The sequence below is a fragment of the Mesoplodon bidens genome, assembly GCF_964165515.1.
Source record: "Mesoplodon bidens genome assembly, chromosome: 5".
In the NCBI taxonomy this organism is placed as follows: Eukaryota; Metazoa; Chordata; class Mammalia; order Artiodactyla; family Ziphiidae; genus Mesoplodon; species Mesoplodon bidens.
In genome coordinates this window covers 13,820,388-13,835,512 of record NC_138161.1, presented here as the reverse complement: position 1 = coordinate 13,835,512, position 15,125 = coordinate 13,820,388, and the positions used below count along the sequence as shown (strand labels likewise).

Genomic DNA, 15,125 nt, shown 5'->3' with positions numbered 1-15,125 from the left:
ACTCAAGATTGCAGCATTAACTCTTACCTGAATTTCCAGCCTGCCACTCTGACCTACAAATTTCAAATTTGCTAGCCTCAACAACTGTGTGAGCCAATTCCTTAAAGAAAATCCCTCCCTTTCTTCTCCCTTTTGTGTGTCTGTGTGTATAACTGGTTCTGCTTCTCTGGAGAACCCTAACACATATGTCCAAGAACAGCCAAAGAATGCCTGAAAAAGAGTAAGGGCAGAGAACACATCTAGAAATGAAATACAAGTTGCAAGTGTTTAAGCTGTTATGTTGCAGAAATAAACAAAGATATTAGTGGGACAGAACAGTGTCCAAAGACAGACACAGAAACAAATGGGAATTAAATGACAAAAACTGTGAGAATTGGCTATTTCCAAAACATAAAGATTTAACTACCTTGAACCATATTCTAAAATAGGTTCTCGATAGATTGAGACAAACATGAAAAGCAAAAATATAAAACTACTAGAAGAAAGAGAATTTTTAATGCAAGTTCAGAGAGTTTTCCTAATCACAACACAACACAGAAGACTAAAAAACAAAACCACAATACATAACAATTTATGTTCACATATGGATGGGAACATACACAACTCTGTTCAAAGCAGAGTGGAACTGATTTCCCTTTTTACTTTAGAACTTTCTGTATTATTTGCATTTTTTTTCCCTAAAAGCATGTACTTCTTCTGTACTCAAAAATTTTATCCAACCTTCTTTGAATAAGTAGTCATTCATAAATCACTAAGATAGAATAACAAGCAGTAATTACCATATGGATTCTTAATTTGGACTACCAGCAATAAAGTTATTGTATCTTAGAATGTTAGAAAGAATAAAAAATTTTAGAGATGATTAAAAGATACTTCTAGGATTTTCAAACTTTTGTGGTTTTTGCACTGCAACTTGTAAAATGAGATGAAATTGTATATAGTCATAAATTCAGTAAACAGACATGACATAAACAGACAAGAGCGGAGTTGTCTGGGCTAACATTTCAACAAGAAGCTCTACGCTGGGCATATTCAGCACATCTATATCCTTAGGGGCAGCTCCTTAAACATAACGAAGGCCCAACAGAGAAGTTGGAAGACACTCAACCAACCCAAACGCTCATATTATAGATATGGTAACTAATGTTTTTAACAGCAGAAAACAGAAAGCAACTTAAATGTCTATCACTAGGGGAATGGCCAAATTGTGATGTGTCCATGTAATGGAATACTCCTAATAAGCACTCAGTACATGGTAGATCTACTTCTATTAACCTTAACAACAACAAAGGGACAAGAGGATTAATATCAAAACAAGGAAGTTAGAAACAGTGTGTATGTATATATATGTGTATATATATATATATATATATATATTAAGAACACACACGTATTTTTATATATGCACACACATATATAATGACCAAAAAGGAAAAGCATATATCCAGGAAATTAATTCTGAAAAGATACACAGCAAAATGTTACAGTAGTTACGTTCACATATGGGGGTTAATGGTGAATGTTCCCCTGTTTACTTTCCTTTACACTGTTTACCTTTCCTTTATATTGAAAATTGTGCAATGAGTATATATCAGATTTTTAACCAGGAATAATCATCAATGTTTTGATGTCGAGGGGGAAAAGTCCCTCAAATCACAAAACAACAAAATGAACAAGCCAGAGAAGCTAGAGAAGGGGTAACTTCCACACTCCCAGTTGAGTGATGTAAACAATGGGGTGGGTTATGTGAGAGAAGCATACCTTGTCAAACGCAGTTTTTTGTCCAGGTTGGGGGAAAGCAGCTTTTTGTCCAGGTGGCTGTGTAGGAGCCGTCTTTAACTGAGCTGTGATAGCCTGAACCTGAGCCATCACAGCATTGTCAATGGCGGGAGACTGTGGTTTTGGAGGCTGTTGAAAAGTCTGAAGGATCTGCTGAAGCTTAAAGAATGGGAAGACTGATAAACCACATAATAAAGTATAATCACAGTATCAGCAGTTAATTTACTAAAAAAAACCCTTAACGGTGACTCAGAATAGCATAGGCACAGAGTAAACTAGAAAAAGGAACCAACCTTTTAATAATGGTTAAGTTTATTGTGAATGAATGTATCAGGGATATAAGATGTGTCACTTAAGGTTAAAAATGTATGCTGATACCCCAACAGTAGACAATGATGGTCAAAGAGAAAAGAGAAAATACACTGAATTGTGAACAAGGTAAATATGTTTTCTAAAAACGTGTACAACAAAATCATTTCCACCAACCTAAATAAATTTGAAATCATCTGGAAATGCTAGAATTGTGAGCAACAGTGCCACCACTCAGCACTTCTGCAGTTCTCTGCAACGGGGCACTGCTATTTCTCAGTGTGCTGTTCCCTTGTTTCCCACATTTCCCCCCTTACCCCTCTGTAGTACCCCTTCCCTTCCTAGTAAAGCCCTTTCTAGTTGAACAGTGGAAATACGTCCTCCGCACAATGTGCTCATTAACTAGGAGTGAACACTAAGAACTGACAACAGCACCTAACTGCAAACACTGTAATCTCTGGAGGCAGGTTACCTGTTGACCTTGCGTTGTCTGAAACAGTTGGGCCACAGCAGCAAAAGCATCAGAGCTGGGCAACTGTGGTACACTTGGTATGGAGTTTGTAGTGGCTTGTGAGGGTTCACAAGAAACTTTAACTGGAGGTGGAGGTGAACCTAAAAAAGATCATTAAGCCCTCAGTAAACTTTAACTCCTAAATATTCCTTTTAATCTCCATTAAGCTTCTTGACTAAAATAATACTCCATTCAGTTTAACATACAGTAAAAAAAAACTACAGACTATGGTAATACAGCCTATACTGTAACAAGCACTGAATACTTTTATTAGAAGTAAGAATTATGGGAAGAAAACTATACCTTCCAAGATGTAAGCTCAAGTCTCCTTCTTTTGGAAAACTTCCATCACTATAAACAGACTCTAAACACTTCATGCACAAAAAATTATACCATCTTCTAAGCTCACAGATACATCTGCCATACCTTCATTATTAGTAACATTTTCTGTTACTGGGGCGGCATTACTGGTTCCTGCTGCCATGTCCAAAAGCGGTTGAATAATTTCAATTTTGAATACTCCATTTTTTTGCCAAAGGTTCAGCACACGAACTATTTTACTCTGTTATGTGTGAGAAAACATGAATATACAATAAATATCTGCATAAGTAATTTAATATACCTCTTACAAAAACAGGAGGAAAAAAAAACACCCCAGGCTAATATTTCCATGCTGTATCTGTTTCATAAACAGAAAAAAAATCTATCATCAGAATTACAACCTGGTTAAACTACACTAACTGACCTTTCCTTCAGTAGTGCAATCTAGAGTAAGAAACAGAAGGGGGGAAAGAAAGAGAAAAGAAATATAACCTAGAGAATCAAAAGAAATGCATTATAATACTTAAAAATGTATCTGAAGTTTCCATTATATTTTACTTATGATTACAAAGAAACAACCAGTTATCTTAGAGAAGTGAAGAATTTTCCAGGATGACTAGAACAGTTAAAATATTTAAGACAATTATTGGCCTGTAATTGTTAGGTAAATTGTTTTGTGGACTAGTAAATATGAAGGAGATCCATGTAACTCTTATTTCCTACTCAAGGAATGATCTTCTTTTCTCTTGTATATTTTCCCCACAAGAGCATTCCTTCAAGAATATAAATACAGAATCCATAACACTCAAATTTATATCCCGTTTCTTGTAGTCTCCAGTCTTCATTATTCTGAGTCTACCAGTGCATTTCTCCCACCTATTGGAGTCTAGTTTTCTGTCTATAATGTTTTTCTACCATTTTACAGTACATAGTAAAACCAGCTATAAATGTGAGGAATTAAATACTGTAGTCTGATTGCTAATGAATACCATTTACGCTCTAGCAGCTCTATATGCTGGGGAGAGCCATCAATTATTGGTCCCTTCCTTTTGGAATAAGCAACAATCTGAGATAAGCATTGCTCTCCTCTACTTGCAGAATTTCTTTACCATTCAACCACAAGAAATCTTTCCAACAATGTCTTCTTAAAGCAAGATTGTGCTCCTTTTATATTTCAACAGTACAACATTCCTGAAGGACTTCCCAAGAAAACAGATATGACTACTATAGAAAAAACCGGGTTTTGTTTCAAGTTCATGATTATCTTTCTAGTAATACAGTAGGCTTTAAATATCTAATATACATTTAAATAGATTTAAGTAGATACAAAAACAAAAACAAAACAAGAATACAAGCTTAATTCAAAAATTATAAACTATACCTTATCTTCAGATGGACAAAGATACAAATATTGGAATGTGGCAGTTATGTTTTTAGAGAATCTTGGCCCAAAAACATCTTTATCAGTTCCAAACTGATGACGAGACTGTCTCACAATTGAGTCGATTACATATAATCCCGGAACCTTGTATTCTGGTTTACACTACAAAGATTAAAGATGTAAATTCAATACAGGAAAAGCAAATCACAATTTGACACCCATTAATCTCACTTTTATGAAACTATATATCCAAGAATTACTTCTATTTAGAAACTACTTGAATGTTTAGTTCTCACTGGCTAGCTTGTCAAATTTCCCACAGGTCTGTACAGAACTGCCATTCTCTTGATACTTCAGACCCCCAATATTTTACTTTTCTCTGATCCCTCTGTCTCTCCACGCACAACTTCCCAGAATCAACATTACTTTACCAATCCCTAAGCCACCTCCATACAAATCCACTTATTATGGATAAATCTCTGCTGTAATTCATCCTGCTCAAAAAAATAATTTTTACCTTTTAAAATTATCAAGGAGATCATTTTAACAACATATCAATTTCAATTCTATTAAGTACAGTACCAGAGAAACAAAAACTAAAAGGAGAGGTCATTTTTGGCCTTTCAAATTGACAAGGTAAAATGAATAGACAGACACCTGCACACATTTCTGGTGGTACAACCTTTATGAAGGATGATTTAGCAATAAAAGTAAAGCCTTATTTCATCCATCAAGTCTACTTCTAGAAATTTATCCTAAGGAAAACAATTAAGATGCCTCTGAATTTTTTCCACAAGGCTAGCCACTGAAGTGAAATGCCCAGTAATCGGGAACTGGCTTAGTAAATCGTGAAAAACAATCATATGTTAGAATACCTTGTAGATGTTTATAATAAATTCCGTGGGAAAAGCAGGTTATCCATCAGCCTATGTCTCCATTTTCCTTTTATAAATGTACATGTACATACTAAAACATGAGTAAATATTCATCATAACTGGGGTGGTGTCATATAGGTAATTTTAATTTTTTTCCCGTTTTATTTACTGGTACTTTGATTTGCTACTATAAAAACCTCTATTGACTATACTTTTTGGTCTGTTGGAGCTCTAACTCCTATCTCGCAGCCAGTATTAAATGGCCTTGGACCAGAGACACTCCCACACACATTTATTAGTGTGTACTACATGGCACAGCTCCAGGTTGGGGGAGAAGACAAGGATGTCTAAGTAAGCCTCCGTTTTCAGTCCTTTACTGAGAAAGACGTGTGCTAATCACACCATATAATCGTAAGTGAAAAACTGTTTAATTATGATGGGAGCAGGAGAAAGCTGGAAAAACTTTACGAAGTGCTTTCATTTGAAGTACTCCAAGATGAGTTAAATGTCAACAGAGTAGGCAGGGCAAAGGGGAGAGAAGGCACATCAGGCTCAAGGAAGAGTCCTGTTCAGTAGAGAAGAAACTGTTGCTGAATCCTACCTCATAGTAAGTGCTCAATCAACAGTACTGCTATAAATTTTTGTTTTGTTAGGAAAAAACAAAAAACCTCTAGTGATTAAAAAGAACTTCTAGTGACAACTTTTCTGTAGAGTGGCTTTAGAAGCAATTATCCAAATTACAATTTACAAAGTAAATTACAAATACTGATCACAACTAAAATGAGGTAATAAATAGATAGTTACCTTTTTGATGAACTTTTCTACTATTTGAACTACATGCTTATAAAGCTGAAAAGAATGAAAAGAAAATCATTATCCAGTTTACATACTTCTACATTTCCTGTAATTAGAAAATACTTAAAAATCTTGAAATTTGCACAATTTGAATTAATTCCCAAGATAATACTGAAAAAAACACGGAAAATAATCCATAGTCAACCCATAGTCAACAACTGAAAAAATCTTAACAAATCATAAAGAAACTACAAACTAAAACAGAAAACTACAAAAATTCCCCCAAACACAAGGTCCTTTTCTTAGATTTTTAATCAGTAAATCTTCATAGAGTAGTTTATTAAGGAACTTTAGGAGAAGGATAAGAACAATGGAACTGGAAGTAAATAATGCAGTTTTTAAAGGGACTCACTTATTTAAGGTGTGATTGGGTAAGACATTTAATTTCATGAAGTCCAAGGTTTTTAAATAAAAAATGAAGCTAATACTCCACTGATTTATGATAAGAATTAAATGAAAACAAAACAAAACAAAAAAACCCCCCAAAAACCTCTGCCATTCTACTCTCTACTTCAATGAGTTCAACTTTTTTTTAGCACCACACACAAAAAAGGCAATTATGTGAGGTGATGGACATGTCAATTGGCTTGAGGTAATCATTCCACAATGTACACGTGTATCAAATCGTGTTCTATTACATTATATTACTGAATTTGTCAATTATACCTCAGTAAAGCTAAAAAATATAAAGGGGAAATACTAACAACAAAACAAGTTTTGAAATAATGTTACAATGTAGATGCACCATACTGTATTATTATGTACTTTCAGCAAAACTTGGTTAGTGTTCTTTGATTCAGGCCTGAACTAATTCACAAGATGAATTCTCACATTTAACAATAACATTTTCAAAATTTCAAAAACATTTTCCAAATGAAATATATTTCTTTTACTCTTACCTTAATAGCTTTAATAGCAGCTTTCGTGATGAGAATCATCTTGGCTCGAGAGATGGGAGGTTTCATATCCATAAGTGAAAAGAGCTTAAAAAACAGAAAAAGAGGAAAAAAATGTCTTAATTACAAGTAAAATTAGAGGTTAATCCTTCAGTTCTACAAATATATTTGTAATATATTAACTAAAAGAATAATAAATTTTTGGAACTAAGTTTAATAATTCGTCTAGTAAAGAAAAACAAGAGCTTTCCTACATACTGGCATCACCACTTCGAAAATACAATGGGAAAAAATCATATTAAAAGTAGCAAAAAAGGTAAAATATTTACAAAATCTGTAACAGAAAAAATTACAAAACTTTGCTGGAGAACTCAAAAATGATTTGAATGGAAACAAACACACCATGTTCCTGTACTGAAAACGGCAATACTGTGACTCAATACTTAATATTTCATTCCAAACCTCACTGAGATTTTGGAAAACTTCAAATAATTCTAACGTTCATTTGGAGAAACACATGTATTACATCAGGCAAGAAATTTAACATGCCATTATAAAGCCTGAATTCACAATTTCTTGATTTAGTTAGGAATAAAAATGACACCATATTTAACAAATCTCACTACAGTAAATCCAACAATCAGGTGCTCATAGGAGACTTAACCACACATGCATACTCCTTCCCCCTAAAGTTTAAATCCAACCAAAATATAATGATAGCCCATAGAGGGTAACAAAGGTAAAAGACATTAAGCTTATACCTAGTTTCTTAAATTCTTGTTTTTGTTTTGTTTTAATCATAGACACACACATACTCTTCTAATAATACATCTTGAAATAAGTTTCAGGGCTTCCTGAGTATTATCAACCTTACATGAATCATGTTTCCATTTCTTTCTAATTAATGTTGGTATTTCAAATATGGAACCCCTAAGACACAGACCATCTTTCCTAGACCACTACTAAGAGGCTACCTTAAAGAACAAAAGTCTCCTTTCCCAGAATAAATAGCCCTACCTGGAAACATACCTTAAATTCCCTGGCAACAGAATTTTCACAGCTTTTCAAAACTACAGACACAACGGACTACAGACAACGGTAACAGTAATTTTTAGAAAGAGTATGCAATGAAAGATATAATCAATGTAAGAACCAGATACATACTATGCCTAAGCAGAGAAAGGTAGAACTTTTCCATAAATAATACTAAGATACAGAAAATGGGAAAAACACAAAGATATTAACACAGAAATTCATTTTTTTAAAAGGGATTAAGTAAATAAGGTCATTCTTTATCATTTTATTTACCAACATAATTAAAATTCTCCTTGAGAATAAAGGCTCACTAATTGAAAGACAATTAGAAAGGAGACGGTAATCTTTGAAGCTATAAAAACCAATGAGAAAATACGAAATGATTTAAAATATTTCAACTTCAACACAAACTGAAAAATATCAACACTGCATGAAATATAGAGCACACATTTTATAAAAGGGCATGTTCTGCCCATTTCTAAGTTATAAAAGTTATTAAGACAGTTGTTTATTACCGTGGTTCTATTTCCTTCTCTGGACCTTAAAGCAGAGAAAGGGGAGACAAAAAAGTTTACACATGGATCTTAAGAATAAGCAACAGTGGGACTTCCCTGGTGGCACAGTGGTTAAGAATCCGCCTGCCAGTGCAGGGGACATGGGTTCAATCCCTGGTCTGGGACGATCCCACGTGCCGCGGAGCAGCTAATAAGCCCATGCACAACTACTGAGCCTGCGAGCCACAACTACTGAGCCCACATGCCACAACTACTGAAGCCCACGCGCCTAGAGCCCGTGCTCCACAAGAGAAACGACCGCAGTGAGAAGCCCGAGCACCACAACGAAGAGTAGCCCCCGCTCGCCACGACTAGAAAAAGCCCATGCACAGCAACAAAGACCCAACACAGCCAAAAAAGAATAAGCAACAGTGAGAGCTACTTCTCTGGCCATTAAAAGCTTAGAGACTCATATTTCAATGAAGCCTAAGCCAGAGCTAATATTCATTTAATGTCCCAAATAGCACTTGTTGATTATTTCCGCAGTAGGGAACTCCCCATATTAAACCAAACCAAAACAAAAAAGACAACTGAGCACAGAAGACAGACCAGTGTTATCTTCTGATGAAACGCTCCACAGTCTATACTTAAATAATTTATTTTAAAAAATTAAAATACAGACTACAGGCAATAGAACAGCAAGAGAGCATTCAAGTGCTACCATCTAAGAGACAGAGGAGGGGTGTTTATTCCACTAAAGAAGGCACAACTCAGGAAAAGAGGAGGGAACCAACACTGAGTGCTTATGTATAAGGAAGAATTACCTTTGGTGGTACATTATCTTATTTAATCATATTAACAATTAACATAGATTGTTACACGTACTTTGAGATGATACCCAAAGGGATTACATCTGTTTTCGGATGATGCCCAGGGAACGGGTCTGGACTATAATTTGTTGATTTTAAAGCTTACAATCCTTAATAGCATAGTCATCTCCTTATACAATGCTGCTTATTGACTAAATACATGCAGAGACCATTAACTATGATGGGGAATACAGACAAAATATCAAGTAGGCATCTGTGCCTGTCTATACGTATACTGTATTGATTCAGGGATAATGATGAGACATACCGAATTTAATTTGGGATGCCTACTGAATATTTAGGTAGAAATTTCAGCAGACTGGAAAATGCATCTTGAACAAAGAAGAGGTTCTGCTAGAAACTGAAAGGTCACAATCAAAGCCATGAGGATGAGTAAGACAAGAACAAAGATGATATGATTAACTAGGGTATACCAAATATTTCAATATGGTACAGAGAAGGGGGTTGCACAAAGGAACACCAGGAAAATAACAGAAATTAAAGGTATTTGGCAAGGTCAAATGCTATAAATTAGTTCTTGTGTATGGAACGACTAGTATACCATCTGCAACAGGGCAAGTGCTCAATAAACATCACTAGGTGCAGTGTTCTCCCTGATATTACAGATCTGCATTCAGAATTAATGTAATCTGTCAAAGAAAACAAATGTGTCAAAAGCAGCCAGAGAAAACCATGCCATTCTCTTATATAAAATAATAGCAGCAGTAGGACCCAAAAGGTACAAAACCTCCTCAGAAAGCCTTAGTAAGAAAAAAATACTTGTCAGCAACAGACATGAGTTTGTCTTTTTGCTGTCACCAGCTAAATAACTATTAGAAAATACTAAATATGAACACTGCTCTGCTGGGTGCCTGATTTACAAAGTATTCTAAAAATTATGAAGAATCACTCACAATGATCCCTTGTATCAATAAAGCAGTTTCAAAAGAAGATAAGGAAGGAGCATATTTGGCCCATGACACCTGTAGAATTCATAGTGTTTGGGGGTTAGTCAAAGTAACATCATACTCTGCTATTTATTAACAGTATAAACTTCGACAAGTTTAGTTAACCTTTTCTAAATTTCAAGGATTTCTGAAATCTGAAAAAAAGGATTAACAGTACTCACTTCACCTCATAAGACTGTTAGGATTAAATAAATGAGATAGTGTATATAAATCTCTTAGCCTAGTACCTGACATATAAATGGCTCAGTAAATAGAGGTATATAATGCCCTGGGAATCTTGACACACACCTCGAGTTTAATTTTTTGTTATGGCTTACCATAATACCTTTTTTGTATTACATCTACTATTCAAGTGCTGACTGAATTTAGAGAAATTTTCTCGATACTGAAAATACAGTAGTATCAAAGAGTTTTAAAGCTGTGTAGCACCTTAGTATGTAATCCAGTACTCATACCAAATTCAGAACTGCTTTCACAATACACCTGGCAGGTCCCATATTAGTCCACAGGCTTAATAACTCATAACTAACCTGCCCCAATGGTTACAGCAGTCCTCTTTGTACTGACCCCAAATCTCCCTTCTGATAACCTTCCCTCCCTCTCCTGTTCTAGTTTTGCCTCTGCAGCACAGAACAGTGATCTTTCTCATGTGATAAAATAAATATAACTAAGCATGTTTCCCTTTCTCTTATCTTCTTCAACTATTAGCCAAATGATATGATTTCTAGATCCGACTATCCTGGCTAATTCCTTTTAAGTATAATAAACCAAAATAAACAAGACCCGGATATATATTCCTGTAGAATTTAGTGGATTGTCTTTTGTATTAGTTTCCTATTCCTGTAGTAACACATTAGCTTAAAACAACACTTTTTGGAAGTCAGAATCTCCAGACTTCCCTGGTGGCGAAGTGTTTAAGCATCTGCCTGTCAATGCAGGGGACATGGGTTCAAGCCTTGGTCCGGGAAGATCCCACATGCCGCGGAGCAACTAAGCCTGCGTGCCCAAACTACTGAAGCCTGCACGCCTAGAGCCCGTGCTCCGCAACAAGAGAAGCCACCGCAATGAGAAGCCCATGCACCAGAAGGAAGAGTAGCCCCCGCTCACCGCAACCAGAGAAAGTCTGCGTGGAGCAACAGAGACCCAACACAGCCCAAAATAAATAAATTTAAAAATAAATAAACTGTACCTTGTTTAAAAAAAAAAGAATCTCACTAGTCTGAAACCAAGGTGTTGGCAGGGCTGCCTTCATTCTGGGCGCTCTAGGTCAAAATCTATTTCTTGCCTTTTCTAGCCAAAGTGTGCCTAAATTCCTTTGGCTCATAGCTGCTTCTTCCATCTTCAAAGCTGGCAGCATAGCCTCTTCTCTCTTCCCTGACCTCTGCTTCCAGTGTCAGAGCACTTTCTCTGACTTTCCTGCCTCTCTCAAGGAAGGACCCTTGGGGTTACACTGGGTTCATCCAGATAATGCAGGATAATTAACTCAGCTCAAACCCTTAATCACATCTGCACAGTCTCTTTTGCCAGGTAAGGAAACATATTCACAGGTTCTAGGATTCAGAACATGGACATCCTGGGGTAGGGGAGATCATTTATTATTTTTTTAAAATAGTGCTTAATTCATTATTAACTCACATTTATAATCAACTGAAACCCTCAGACTGTTTTCACTGGAATCTTTATCAAAACTAGATCTTCATGTTGACTTTATGTTGGTTTCTGACAGTCCTTTCAATCTACTTAGGTAGTCTGGAAATGATTTTGTTTTCAATGTAGCAGCTAGTCCAATCAGTTTGTAAATTTCACAAACCTATTTTATATGGCTTCCTCCAACACCACGGTTTTTTAAAAATTAAAAACAGGACCTACTTGTAGGATGACCTTATCTGATATTCCTTGGGCCCTGCCAGTCAGCTAAAATTCACTTAACAATACTCTCATCCTATCTGTGTATTTTTAAAATTTATTCATGATGAAATCATGACAAATATCTTTCTGAAATATTTGGTTTAGAGTCATCACTAGACAAACTTTACAAAAGAAAAATGTTTAATTTGGCCTGTGAGAATCTGTTCTGGCTCCTAGTGACTAGATATCTCTAGACAGAATCTCTTTCAAAGGGATACTTACCCCTACCTTCCACCTCCGCCCCCCCCCGCTTAAACTTCTAAGTATTTGCTTTCCTTAACTTTATTTTATAATGAATTATACTGATTATATCTAGTATTCCTTCCTTTGCTATTATGACCTCCAAGATGACAAATTCTGGCTTAAGCTCTTGTTATTAATAATTAATTACAAAGTTCAATTTAAGGAAAAAATTTGAATGCTTCCAAAAAGAAATACATACACTCACAGTAACAGGCTGGTACTCAAATCTCCCTTCTGACAGATGAAGATATCAAAGTGTTCAAGTCTACAGTCTTCCCTCCTCTTTCGTTCATTTGACTCATCAAATGTGGTACACTGGCTTCAACCAAATCGAGAGTTAAAGCCAACATAACTTAAATGTTTGCTTGTAAAATATATTTTATAAAAGTACACATTAAATTTAACAAAACAAAACTTAGTGGAAAAATCTTTTAAAATCATCATCTCCGCAAAGATGCTTTTTTGTCCATCTAATTATAGCCTGAAGATAGCTCTGTAAAATATTTACTGCTAGAACAATTAGGTAAGGGATAGTTTACAGTCCCGGTCCCTTCTTACCTGGCATGTCATTTTACTGGGCATTTAATGTGATGGGGGGGGGAACGTGTGTGTGTGTGTGTGTGTGTGTGTGTGTGTGTGTGTGTGTGTGTGTGTGTGTGTGTGTGTGTGTGTGTGTGTGTGTGTGTGTGTGTGTGTGTGTGTGTGTGTGTGTGTGTGTGTGTGTGTGTGTGTGTGTGTGTGTGTGTGTGTGTGTGTGTGAGAGAGTGAGTGAGTGAGTGAGTGAGAGAGAGAGAGAGAGAGAGAGAGAGAGAGAGAGAGAGAGAGAGAATGGGGTACGCAGGGAAAGGGGAGCTGCAAGCCAAGCACGTGCTAGACAAGTAGCATTATGCCACTCTACCTGAAAGCAGAATATTGCATATGAGTTAATCAATAGCACGTACAAACAGTAAGAGATAAAATAAAACTGAAAACTGTACAGAGAAGAGTAACTCAATTAACAAAGAGAACCCCAAACTAATTAATAAATATAGAAAAAATGTTCAGTCTTATCAATAGTTGAAAAGGTATAAATTGAGACAATGATACAGTTCTTCAGTTATCTAACTGGCATGACTGTCGATTAGCATGAAGCAAAGAACTAAAAAATTCCTATCTTTTAAACCAACAATTCCACTTTTAGAAATTTATCTAAAATAATCAGATGTTCCCAAATTTCCCAAGATGACTTTTTTTTTTTTTTTTTTTTTTTTGCGGTACGCAGGCCTCTCACTGTTGTGGCCTCTCCCCCTGCGGAGCACAGGCTCCGGACGCGCAGGCCCAGCGGCCATGGCCCACGGGCCCAGCCGCTCCGCGGCATGCGGGATCCTCCCGGACCGGGGCACGAACCCGCGTCCCCTGCATCGGCAGGCAGACTCCCAACCACTGCGCCACCAGGGAAGCCCCCAAGATGACTTTTAAAATTAGAAGATAATTCATGTTATTAAAAAGATCTGGTAACCATATATAAAGTTTTCGAACACAAGTGGAAGGGAAAAAAAGACTGAAATACTCTAAAATGTTCATGGTATTTGGTAGAGTACTTTCTTATTTTCTAGCTTAAATTTACCTAATTTGCATTAATTTTATTTTTTTGTTTTTATAAACTTTATTTTTAAACATTATTTTGTTGTGATTTCTCATTCTTTTTAAAAATATTTATTTATTTATTTAATTTTTTTGGGCTGCTTCGGGTCTTAGTTGCAGCACTCAGGATCTTCGTTGTGGTGCGCGAGCTCAGTAGCTGTGGCGCGCAGGCTGAGTTGCCCCACAGCATGTGGGATATTAGTTCCCCGACAGCATGTGGGATATTAGTTCCCCGACAGGGGATCGAACCCACGTTCCCTGCATTGGAAGGCGGATTCTCTACCAGTGGACCACCAGGGAAGTCCCATAATTTGCATTAATTTTTAAAATGAAAAAATTAAAAATCATGGATTAACAATGAAAAACTTTGTGTCTGAGACACAAAAATGCATTTCTCCAACTTGCCTGTAAATAAATATACAGAATCATCATTATCATCAGGTACAACTTGTCCGTGGAGTAAATCGTGTCTTTGTAGTTAACAGTTACGTTTAAATCAATGCCTTGTAAACCTTTAATACAACTTTTCAAAATTGTTAAAACAAAATTTTAAAAATAAAATTTGCCATTTTAAATCTTTATAACTGAAGCCTCTGTGCACATAAAACCCAAATCTGAAAAATTTCTTAAATATATTTTTGACATCTGTGCATTAAAGAAGGCATCCCTTTTAATTACTGATGTATGATTTACTCCCATGTAAACTCTATTTACTTTCCAGCGAGCGAGTCAAATCCTTTGAAACGCAAATAATTAACCAATTTTCCACTTGCTTAGAGGACTGTCTGGAGAAGAGACAGGTCTGGCATTAATACAAAATATACCTAACAACAGAGCAAATTTACATGGCTCTTTAAAACAGACGATGAGAAAAAGAAACTGTATGTTCTCCTGCTCCTACAGAGCAGGGTCTTTACTTTGACTTAAACACTACAAAATAGTTCTATTTATTTCTCCATAAAATTCACTTTTCAGACTTCTAAAGCTTCGAAGCCAGATATTTTTACAAACAACAAACCTGCAAATAATATTCTCAAGTTTAAAGAGTTTCAAAATTT

At 35.9% G+C, this 15,125-nt stretch overlaps 1 protein-coding gene across 5 annotated transcripts in view; it reads right to left on the bottom strand.

Moving 5' to 3' along the window:
* Positions 1-15,125, bottom strand: part of SCAF4 (SR-related CTD associated factor 4) — a 59,975-nt gene that overhangs the window by 32,227 nt on the left and 12,623 nt on the right. For all 5 annotated transcript variants that reach the window (XM_081234984.1, XM_081234983.1, XM_081234981.1 and 2 more), the window contains exons 2-7: positions 6,931-7,014; positions 5,981-6,025; positions 4,302-4,463; positions 3,026-3,161; positions 2,561-2,700; positions 1,762-1,938 (exon numbers count right to left, since the gene is read on the bottom strand). In XM_081234984.1, coding sequence (XP_081091110.1) covers positions 1,762-1,938; positions 2,561-2,700; positions 3,026-3,161; positions 4,302-4,463; positions 5,981-6,025; positions 6,931-7,014 — 744 coding nt within the window. The remainder of the gene's footprint in view (positions 1-1,761; positions 1,939-2,560; positions 2,701-3,025; positions 3,162-4,301; positions 4,464-5,980; positions 6,026-6,930; positions 7,015-15,125) is intronic.